The sequence below is a fragment of the Halichoeres trimaculatus genome, unplaced genomic scaffold, assembly GCF_033239565.1.
Source record: "Halichoeres trimaculatus isolate MK-OKI-2021-1 unplaced genomic scaffold, fHalTri1.1 fHalTri1_scaffold_11, whole genome shotgun sequence".
Lineage (NCBI taxonomy): Eukaryota > Metazoa > Chordata > Actinopteri > Labriformes > Labridae > Halichoeres > Halichoeres trimaculatus.
In genome coordinates, this window is record NW_027437189.1 from 557561 (window position 1) to 568439 (window position 10879).

At 48.1% G+C, this 10879-nt stretch overlaps 1 protein-coding gene across 1 annotated transcript; it reads left to right on the forward strand.

Moving 5' to 3' along the window:
* The first annotated feature begins 388 nt into the window (after positions 1–388).
* LOC141799285 (transcription elongation factor A protein 2-like) lies at positions 389–9363 on the forward strand. The gene is made up of 10 exons (XM_074681484.1): positions 389–641; positions 3702–3764; positions 4642–4747; positions 4892–4970; positions 5067–5239; positions 6299–6355; positions 7015–7169; positions 7380–7526; positions 7977–8048; positions 9345–9363. Exons 1-10 carry the CDS (start codon positions 573–575, stop codon positions 9351–9353), a joined length of 930 nt encoding a protein of 309 aa, XP_074537585.1. The 5' UTR covers positions 389–572; the 3' UTR covers positions 9354–9363.
* Positions 9364–10879: the final 1516 nt, after the last annotated feature.

The window sequence follows — 10879 nt, forward strand, 5'->3', positions numbered from 1 at the left end:
TGATCTCGTTATATGTCTCAATACTTTGGGACTTTAAGGTTCTGTTAAATTTTGATTCAAGTTCGATTTTTTTTTTAAGTTAAAAAAGCAAACAAACAAACAAACAAACAAAATGAATTTAAGATTATTTTATTCATTCAATTATTTATTTAGCTATGTAGCTATATATATTATTTGTGTATTTCCTGTGTTTCTGTTAATCAGGGTCAGACTCTTTGGATTTGAAGCCGTTTTAAAATAAAACGTCACCACAGAGAGAAAACACCTCCGTTTTTTAATCTGTTTCAATCTGTTTTAATCTGTTTTAATCCGTTTCCGCTCCTCCTGTGGACCTGTCGAGTCTCCTTTAAGAGTTCCGAGTTTCTGAAACTGGACCGAGACCGGAAGGAGGAACTACAGCTCCCATCATCCCTCAGTCCCACAACAACAAACGAGAGTGAGGCAGCAGCTGGGAGAGACGGAGACGGACGGGCTGCGTAAAGAGAGGCGCGGAGAGCTGCTGGCTCTCCCTCATCCATGGAGGATTTTCCCGCGGCCCAGGAGGACCACTGACGGAGGACTACCCCCCCAACATGGCCCGGAACCAGGAGGTGGAGCGCATCGCCAAAAAACTGGACAAGATGGTCCAGAAGAAGGACACGGTGAGTGGGAGCGGGTCAGGTGATGTGCTCCACCTCTGACTGCTCACAGGGAACATTCTGGAAACCAGGCCGGTGTGTGTTTAACCCTGCTGCCTGCTGACTGCCACACACACTCACACACACACTCACACACACTCAGACACACACACACTCACACACACACTCACACACACACTCACACACACACTCACACACACACACACACACACACACACACACACACACACACAGAGCTTTAGCTGCTCCTGGTCCTCATGTTTCTGCGCTCAGGTTTGGAGATTAATCACAGCAGAGATTGGTCCAGAGGCTACCAATTAAAACACACACACACACACACACACACACACACACACACACACACACACACACACACACACACACTCAGAGCAGCTCTCAGTCTGGAGGTCACTAACAGCACTTAGCTCATCTTGGAGGTTGAAGTGTTTCAACATGAAGTGGGTCAGCTGGTCTTTAGAGGTCCACAGACGGACTCAGGCCGTGAGACGGACTCAGGCCGTGAGATGGACTCAGGCCGTGAGACGGACTCAGGCCGTGAGCCGGACTCAGGCCGTGAGCCGGACTCAGGCCATGAGCCGGACTCAGGCAGACTCTGGAGCTGTACTGGGCTCTGTCAGGTTTGTAGTGAGAGTCAAACCCTGAATGAACGGCTGAAACAGATCAACCAGCTGAGGAAACGTCCTCCCTGAGAGCTGCTCTGCTCATCAGCTGATGAAGTTTGACCTTCATGCAAATTTACCCAAACACCTCCACCTGTGAGCCAACACAGATAACCTCAGACTGTTTCATGACAGACATCCAGTCTGGTCTAGTTTTATCATTGACTGTTTTTAATTGTTGATTTTTTTTCTACATACTCGCCAACTTCAGGCCTGGTTTAAAGAGGGGGTATTGGGTTTTTTTTACAGTCTTTATTTTGTCCCTCTGGGGCCCTGTAGTATCTTCACACCATTCACAGCTCTATTTTCCTCTCTCTGCTGTTTTATAAACACTTATTCCAGCCTCTGTATGAGACACTTCCTCTAAGCTGCTGTCTCTTTAAGGCCCCCTGTTCCAGAACCCCCTTCCCTCTGATTGGCCAGCCCTCTGGAGGCCTGTCAGGGGCGGAGCTGTGGGCAGATCCTGGTGTTAGAGGCCCTCCAGTGTGTCCTGAAGGAGTTGGTAGCTCTCTGTGTGCTGACCCCAGAGTTTGATCTGGTCTGGTGCAGAGCTGGTGTCATTTTTAAACAGAGCGTTGAGACGAGCTCACAGACGGATTCAGGGATTTCTACGACATGTGAATCTGTAGAGGTTTGAAAATCTGCACATGCTCAGTCTGAACGTCCAGGATTGGTGTTTCAGATAGATGTTTGAATTTATGGGACCACAGAGTGCCCCCTCTTTAAGGCTGAATTCACCGCCACTAATGATCAGGGGGCGTGGCCTGAGTCTGCTCCTGTCTCCTCCTCGTCTTCAGCCCATACCTCTCTGCTCCCTGTCTCCTCCTCCATACGTCTCTGCTCCCTGTCTCCTCCTGGTCTTCAGCCCATGTGTCTCTGCTCCCTGTCTCCTCCTCCATACCTCTCTGCTCCCTGTCTCCTCCTGGTCTTCAGCCCATACCTCTCTGCTCCCTGTCTCCTCCTCCATACGTCTCTGCTCCCTGTCTCCTCCTGGTCTTCAGCCCATACGTCTCTGCTCCCTGTCTCCTCCTGGTCTTCAGCCCATGTGTCTCTGCTCCCTGTCTCCTCCTCCATACGTCTCTGCTTCTGTCTCCTCCTCCATACCTCTCTGCTCCTGTCTCCTCCTCCATACGTCTCTGCTCCCTGTCTCCTCCTCCATACGTCTCTGCTCCCTGTCTCCTCCTCCATACGTCTCTGCTCCCTGTCTCCTCCTCCATACGTCTCTGCTCCCTGTCTCCTACTTGTCTTCAGCCCATACCTCTCTGCTCCTGTCTCCTCCATATGTCTCTCCTCCATGTCTCCTCCTGGTCTTCAGCCCATATGTCTCTGCTCCCTGTCTCCTCCTCCATACGTCTCTGCTCCTGTCTCCTCCTGGTCTTTCAGCCCATACGTCTCTGCTCCTGTCTCCTCCTGGTCTTCAGCCCATACGTCTCTGTGTTGTCCATGTGGCAGTGTGGGAGCACGTCCAGCTTTTTTTCCCTGTTGGACCGTCTGATGCAGAGCTCCTGACTCCTCCTCTCCTCCATGCTCCCTCTCCGTACTCCTCAGGGTGTTTGGATCCTCAGAGGATCCTCTGAAGGGTTTTTATTCCTGATTCTCATGTTTTCACCTTTCTGTGAGCTGGATTTCTGTGTGATGGTTTCTGCAGACTCCTCCTCCTCCTCCTCCTCCTCCTCCTCCTCCTCCTCCTCCTCCTCCTCCTCCTCCTGTTGGCAGGCTTCGTGTGCTGAGACATGAAGCTCCTGCTGTGGACATGTCTCTGTCCTCTGTTAGAAATGACTCCTGACGTGTGTGTGTGAGCTGTAGTTTACGGTGAATGAACGTGTCAGTGTGAGCTGTAGTTTACGGTGAATGAACGTCTCAGTGTGAGCTGTAGTTTACGGTGAATGAACGTCTCAGTGTGAGCTGTAGTTTACGGTGAATGAACGTCTCAGTGTGAGCTGTAGTTTACGGTGAATGAACGTCTCAGTGTGAGCTGTAGTTTACGGTGAATGAACGTCTCAGTGTGAGCTGTAGTTTAAGGTGAATGAACGTGTCAGTGTGAGCTGTAGTTTACGGTGAATGAACGTGTCAGTGTGAGCTGTAGTTTACGGTGAATGAACGTCTCAGTGTGAGCTGTAGTTTACTGTGAATGAACGTGTCAGTGTGAGCTGTAGTTTACGGTGAATGAACGTCTGTGTGTGAGCTGTAGTTTACGGTGAATGAACGTCTGTGTGTAAACTGTAGTTTACGGTGAATGAACGTCTGTGTGTGAGCTGTAGTTTACGGTGAATGAACGTCTCAGTGAGGGTAACAGCTGTAGCAGGAAATGACAGGTCTTATCGACGTGGTTCAGGTAAAAATGAAGCTAGTTTCTGAAGGGTTTTTGTTTGCTGTGTTTCAGGACGGAGCTTTGGACCTGCTGAGGGAACTGAAGAACACTAAGATGTCTCTGGAGACCCTGCAGGTAAGGAGGGGTGTTCTCACCTGGGGCTCATTTCTTTGCTCTGACTCAGGGGAAAAATGTTTCAGTTGTTTCAGTTTGTTTCCTCTGCGATGGTGAAGTCTCCTGTGGTCCAGAGTAGTAAACAAACACGTGACCAAATGTTCCTCTCATTGGTCAGAAATCTGTTCAGGCTAATTGTTCAGGCTAATTGTTCAGGCTAACCTGAAGCTGCCATTTAACCAGCCACACTAAGTGAAAGGATTAACCAGATCACTGTGGAGATAACACATATTTTTATACCTGAACACTTTAGAATAGAATAGAATAGAATAGAATAGAATAGAATAGAATAGAATAGAATAGAATATGTCTTTATTGTCCACCAAGGTGAAAAAATTGGCTTTGGCTCACCACACCTTGATTCTTCTCTCCCTGTCTGCCTGTCTGTCTGTCTGCCTGCCTGTCTGTCTGTCTGTCTGTCTGTCTGTCTATCTGTCTGTCTGTCTGTCTCTCTGTCTGTCTGTCTGTCTGTCTGTCTGTCTGTCTGTCTGTCTGTCTGTCTGTCTGTCTGTCTGTCTGTCTCTCTGTCTGTCTGTCTGTCTGTCTCTCTGCCTGTCTGTCTCTCTGCCTGTCTGTCTGTCTCTCTGCCTGCCTGTCTCTCTCTCTGTCTCTCTGCCTGTCTGTCTCTCTGCCTGTCTGTCTCTCTGTCTCTCTGCCTGTCTGTCTCTCTGCCTGTCTGTCTCTCTGCCTGTCTGCCTGCCTGTCTCTCTGCCTGTCTGTCTCTCTGCCTGTCTGTCTCTCTGCCTGTCTGTCTCTCTGCCTGTCTGTCTCTCTGTCTCTCTGTCTCTCTGCCTGTCTGTCTCTCTGCCTGTCTGTCTCTCTGCCTGTCTGTCTGCAGTCGACCAGAGTGGGGATGTCAGTAAACGCTGTGAGGAAACAGAGCTCAGATGAAGAAGTTCAGACTCTGGCCAAAGCTCTCATCAAGTCCTGGAAGAAACTGCTGGGTCAGTGTGTGTGTGTGTGTGTGTGTGTGTGTGTGTGTGTGTGTGTGTGTGTGTGTGTGTGTGTGTGTGTGTGTGTGTGTGTGTGTCCACTGTGTCTGCTGGTTAATGTGTTTCTGTGTGTGTGTCGTGGTGTCTCCTCCACAGACGGCTCAGAGGAGAAGGAGAAGAAGAAGCAGAGCTCTCCTGAGAAGTCGTCGTCCTCCTTCAGCAGCAGAGAGAAACAGTCTGTGTCTCAGTGAAAACCTGACGTTAGCTTCTTCTTCTTCTAGAGCGGCTCATGAAAACACACGTCTCCTGACGCCATCTTTTCTCTCTGCAGTGACAACAAGTCTGGAGACTCCCCGACAACACCCACCACACCCACTACACCCACCACACCCACCACCCCCACCTTCCCCAGCCGGGTCACCTCCTTCCCCCCTGCTCCCGTCACCACCGACAGCGTGAGGAACAAGTGCAGAGAGCTGCTGGTGGCAGCGCTGCAGACCGACGGTGAGGAGACCTTTAGTGGCCTGAGTTTTCTCCTGAAAACTGAGAAAGCCTGAAACGTTTGACCAAAAGCATGATGGGAACACCTGGTCAAACGTCATCACCAGGTCACCGTCTCTGTGTACCACAGGGTAGAGCCACCAGAAGCAGGTTGAGGTCGTTTCTTTGGGAAAGAAACTGACGCTGTGTCAGAGACGTGAGCGGCTGTCTGTGCTGCAGGAAGACAAACCAGGTGTTTAAGTCAAAGCAGATAAAAACAGGAAGACTCACTTCATCTGAGGTTTGCTGAGCTCAGCAAAAGCTCAACACCTGTGTGTCAATGCCCTCAGATCTGTCTGGTTTATAAGAGTTTCAACGGGGAACTTGGAGTGTTTAATGTGTTTGATATGAAGCTTGAATTTGCAGTTTCTCAGAGCTGCTGCTGGTTTTTCAGGGTTTAGGGCTGAAGTTTGTGTAGTGCAGACAGTGTGGCAGTGATCTTCTCTGATAAACTGATATGATCTGATTAAAGTTTCTGTTTTTTTTCACTCAGATCAGGCAGAACTTTCACTTTGAGGATGAAAAGTTTGTCCTCTTTCGTAACTTTTTGATTTCATTTGCAAACCAGGAAGAGAAAAGTTGACTTTTGGATTTTTTTTTTTGTCTGTCTGTTGTTGTAGTACCCGTTTTGACCACAGGAGGCTGCTACTGCACTGCTGCTCAACGCTCTGAGGCTCTTTCCTACAGTTAGGGGTCTAATCATGGTGGACTGAGTGTTAAACTTATGTAGCTTCACTGTCCTGTGTTTCTGTGGGACATGAATATTATAATAGGTACAAACTTCAACATGACATCATCTTTTACTCACCTGGTTCAACTTTTCTCACCTGTTCTCAAAGAGGTCCAGAAACTAAGAGTGTTTACAGAAACAGCACAAAAAGTCATCTTTCAAATTCATCATGAACACTTTTTTTCCCTCTCAGGCTTCCGTAGAGTAGAGTGGATTGACAGTTATGTTCAGTGTGTGACAGGAACTCTGTGAATCACGTCAAACCTAACCCGTGGCGTCCGTCTGTGTTCCAGGCGACTTTCAGACCATCGGCGTGGACTGTGATCACCTGGCGGCTCAGATCGAGGAGGATATCCTTTACTGTGACGTCACACTCTGCTCAGGACGAGAAACAGAGTTTCCTCATGAATGAAAGCTCCTGGTGCTGAGTGCGGGGACAGGGAGGAGCTGTGAGGGAGGAGCTGTGAGGGAGGAGCTGTGAGGGAGGAGCTCTGAGGGAGGAGCAAAGTGAGGATGTCCTTTCAGGGCCTCCGTACAGAGGTTCAGCTCCTCTGATTCAGGTTACAGCGTGACCTTTGCTCCAGTTTGTTCGTCTCTGCTCACAGAGTCGAACCTTTAGCCTCAGCTTGGTCTTTAATCAAACTTCAGAAAAACAAGTTGTTAAAATAAATCACAGGTCACTGAAGGACGACAGAGATTAATCCTTTAAACCTTTGAGATTATTCTTCACAAAGTTTGACTTGAATCCAAAAAGTTTTGAACTTCAGTCTGAGGAAGTTTGTGAGAGCAAAGGAGAGAAACTAGGATTGAATGAATCCTCAGTTTGATCTTTAATCTGACTTCTCCTGCAGGCGTCTCTCTGTGTTTCATTTAACGTCATTGATCAGCTCATCCTCTTCCTCCATCATCATCATCATCATCACGCTGATGATCTGAATGTAAACTTCAGCTACTTCCTGTTTCTGGTCGCTGAGCAGGAAACGTTTCCTTGACGGCTGGTGGTGTCCACAGATCTTCCAGGAGTTTAAGTCGACAGATATAAAATATAAAACTCGTCTGCGGAGCCGGATCTCCAACCTGAAGGACCAGAAGAACCCGGACCTGCGGAGAAACGTCCTGTGTGGAAACATCTCCGCCAAACGCATCGCCTGCATGAGCGCCGAGGTCAGACACGCCGAGGGTCGGTCTGCATCGCATCGACCAGCGGAGCCTCAGAGGTTAACTCTGTGTGTGTGTGTGTGTGTGTGTGTGTGTGTGTGTGTGTGTGTGTCTGTGTGTGTGTGTGTGTGTGTGTGTGTGTGTGTGTGTGTGTGTGTGTGTGTGCGTGTGCGTGTGTGTGTGTGTGTGTGTGTGTGTGTGTGTGTGTGTGTGCAGGAGATGGCGAGTGCTGAGCTGAAGCAGATCAGAGAAGCTCTGACCAAAGAGTCCATCAGGGAGCATCAGCTGTCCAAGGTGGGCGGGACCGAGACCGACATGTTCATCTGCAGCAAGTGTCGCGGGAAGAACTGCACCTACACCCAGGTACGCTCACACTGTCAGAGGGCAACCAGCCAATCAGAGAGCACCGAGCTGCTCAGAGGGCAACCAGCCAATCAGGGGGCAACCAGCCAATCAGGGGGCAACAAAGCCAATTAGAGGGCAACCAGCCAATCAGAGGGCAACCAGCCAATCAGAGGGCACCGAGCTGCTCAGAGGGCAACCAGCCAATCAGAGAGCAATGAACTGGGCAACGAGCCAACCAGGGGGCAACGAGCCAATCAGAGAGCAACAAGTGTCTTTCTGCTCCTTGAAATGTATTATTTTGTGCTTTTGTTTGTCTCTGTGTGTTTGTGTTTTTTGGTGTGTGTGTGTGTTTGTGTTTTTGTGTGTGTTTGTGTCTCTGTGTGTTTGTGTGTTTCAGTGTGTGTGTGTTTGTGTTTTTGTGTGTATATGGTTCTGACGATGTGTTTTTTGGTGGTCTGGTTGCTCCAGGTGCAGACCCGCAGCGCTGATGAACCCATGACCACCTTCGTGCTGTGTAACGGCTGTGGGAACAGGTGGAAGGTGAGGAAAGATGAAGCTCCAGCTCTGATTGGCTGCTGCACTCTGAGCGTCTGTCAGCTGATCCTCTCCTCTCTTTTTCTGAAAACTCTCTCTTCCATTCGTTATAAGATGTTAAAAACGAGGTTTTATGTCACGTTTAACGCTGATTGACAGCTGACGCTCTGGTGTCGTCTTTTTAGGAAAAGTAAAAAACATCAGAAAGAAAAAAATATAAACTTTTTCTTTTTTTTAAAATCCCACAGCTCCTCTCAAATACTCAGATTCTGGTGGGCGTGGCCTTTAACAGTTTTAAAGGTAAGGGGCGGAGCTTTGTCACAAAGTCTCCTGGAGTTCTTGAAAGTGATTGGTTTATAAAGACAGGGAGCAGGTCCAGAGATCAGGTTAGCGTCTGTGAGTGTCCCTCTGATAAACGCTTCAGTCTGAAGTCCAACGTCTGTAACGATTTACTTTTTCAAACGAGGATTAATCTCCTTTAATGAGACACTGATCGTTACCAGACCATAAATCAGGAGGACTTACCCGCCCATTAAAACCATTAAAACCATTGTAACACCATGTCCTGGTCTGAAAGTGGAGACCACCAGGGGAACTTCCTGTTGAGGAGTGAAACCTAATATAACTCAACCTCTTATAAAAACACTTTTTATTCCCCTTAAACTGTAACAATCAGTGAACATGCTGAACACAGTTTAGTTTAGTCCAGGAGTCAGAGTCTGGGTCTGAGTCCAGGAGTCAGAGTCTGGGTCTGAGTCCAGGAGACAGAGTCCAGGTCTCCCTTCATGTGACAGAGTCTGAATCCAAACTGTGTCAGTTCCTCAGCTCTGACACTAGGTGGCAGCACTGACTCATCTCTTCCTTCTTCATTTCCAGCTTCTGTTCCTGTTTCCTCTCCTCCTGACCATCCTTTCCTCTCCACCTTCACTCTTTCCTACTCCTTACTCCATCCTGGACCTTTTCTCTCTCCTCTCTCCTCTTTCTTTGCTGCTCCTCCCTGATTTCTCCTCCTCCTCCTCCTCCTCCTCCTCCTCCTTGTTTACATACCGTACCTTCCCTCTGTCCTTTTCACCCTCCATATCCTCTCCACGCTCCCTCCTGGCGGCTGCCCTTCCCCGTCTCCCGTATTTAGCCGCAGGCTGTGGGTCAAGGTGAAGCTCTGAGCAGCTGCTGACGGTGTTTGTTGGAGGAGTTGTTGGACGAGTTGTTGTAGGAGTTGCTCTGAACTTTCACTAAGTTTCTCTGAACTTTCAGGAACTTTTTCTGCCGTTTGATGATGACTCTCTGTCTCTCTTCTTTCAGTTCTGCTGAGGATGAGGAGGAGGAGGAGGAGGAGGAGGAGGAGAAGTGTGTGTATAATCTATCCTGGAGCAAAGTGACGACACGTGGACTTAAAGATGAGCCTAGTTTTTTTATTTTATTTTGTATCATTTCTTTTTTATATGAGTAAAGAGGATCTGTGATAACTCCAGAGAAGAAGAAGAAGAAGAGGATCCTGGTGGTGTTGTGTTTGCTTTGGTTAGGTTTGTAGTTGATTTCCTCCCAGATGAAGCTTTGAGGCAGACCAGAGTCACGTGACGGCCTGTGGAAAGTGTCGCTGTGCCTTTCTTTGCCATGTAGAGCTGCCCTGAACATTTCTATTAAAGTTTCTCATGGATCACAAACACACGCTGCTGTTTTCCTCTCTTTGGTTGATGGTCGACCTCTCAGCTCGGCCCAGACGGAGATCTGTGCTCAGACCAGAGTGAGACCCGAGTCGAGACGCCAGCTTTGACAGCAGGTCAGACTGTAAATCTGCTCTGAAGTTAAAACTCAGGTTAAAATCTGTTCAGTCTGACGGGCCCTGCTCTCTGAGGCTTCAAGGCGTGGAGCTAGACGGCCTGTTAGTCAGAAAGTCAGAAAGCCTGAGTGATACATCGATCCAGGGAAACCAGAGTTAACACTGACAGGAAATGGAAACTAGCCCGTGTTAAAAGGAACACGTGTTGAGTCTTCACTCACAGAAAAGGAGCTAAAGTTCAAGATAAAACCACAGAACATGAGGAGAAAATGTCTTAAAACTCAAACCGTCTCTTCATGCAGAAAGATCATTTTCCTGAACCGGAGAGAATTATTTATTTTTTCTTGAAGCACAGAAAATAAAATGAAACCAAAGCTGAGCTGTCTCCTCACACACACACTTGAAAAACACTGAACTGTCCCTTTAATCAGAGCTCAGTGGAGAAGAGACCAGTCTCATCCAGCGTCTGGTTTGATAAAGGATGAGACGTCATAACGAAGCGTTTAACGGAGCTCTGACCAAAGAAACCCTCATGTTTGAAACAAAGAGATGAAGTGGGAACGTCTCCTGAACCCCTCCGTACATCCACACATCCAGAGATGAGGAAATGAAGAGAGGAGAAAGGATGGAGGAGATTGGTTTATCCTTTATCCTGAGCCCATCTGATGGTGAACTCTGAAGTTTATTAATATAACCCTCCTTATTGTGTCTCAGGAAGATATTATTGATCAGTCAGTTCTCTGTATTAATCCTCTGTTATACTGATTTGATGATGGTTGTGTTCAGTGTTTTGTTCTTTAAACTCACAGCGAACACTTTATCACCTGATTTATGATCAGTTCCTGAACGATCCTCTGTGCCTGTCCTCAGCTCGTCTTTTCTCTCATTAAACTCTGTTGTGTGTTTGTGAAGTTTCATGTAAAGTCTGAGCTGCTGCAGCGTCCAATCAGAGAGTGATATTCCACATGGGGGCGTGTCTGTCAGTGAAAAGACTTCCTCTAAGCCAGCTCTCGTGTCTCCTCGATCATAGCTCCTCCGATCAGTCTCCTCCATCCTC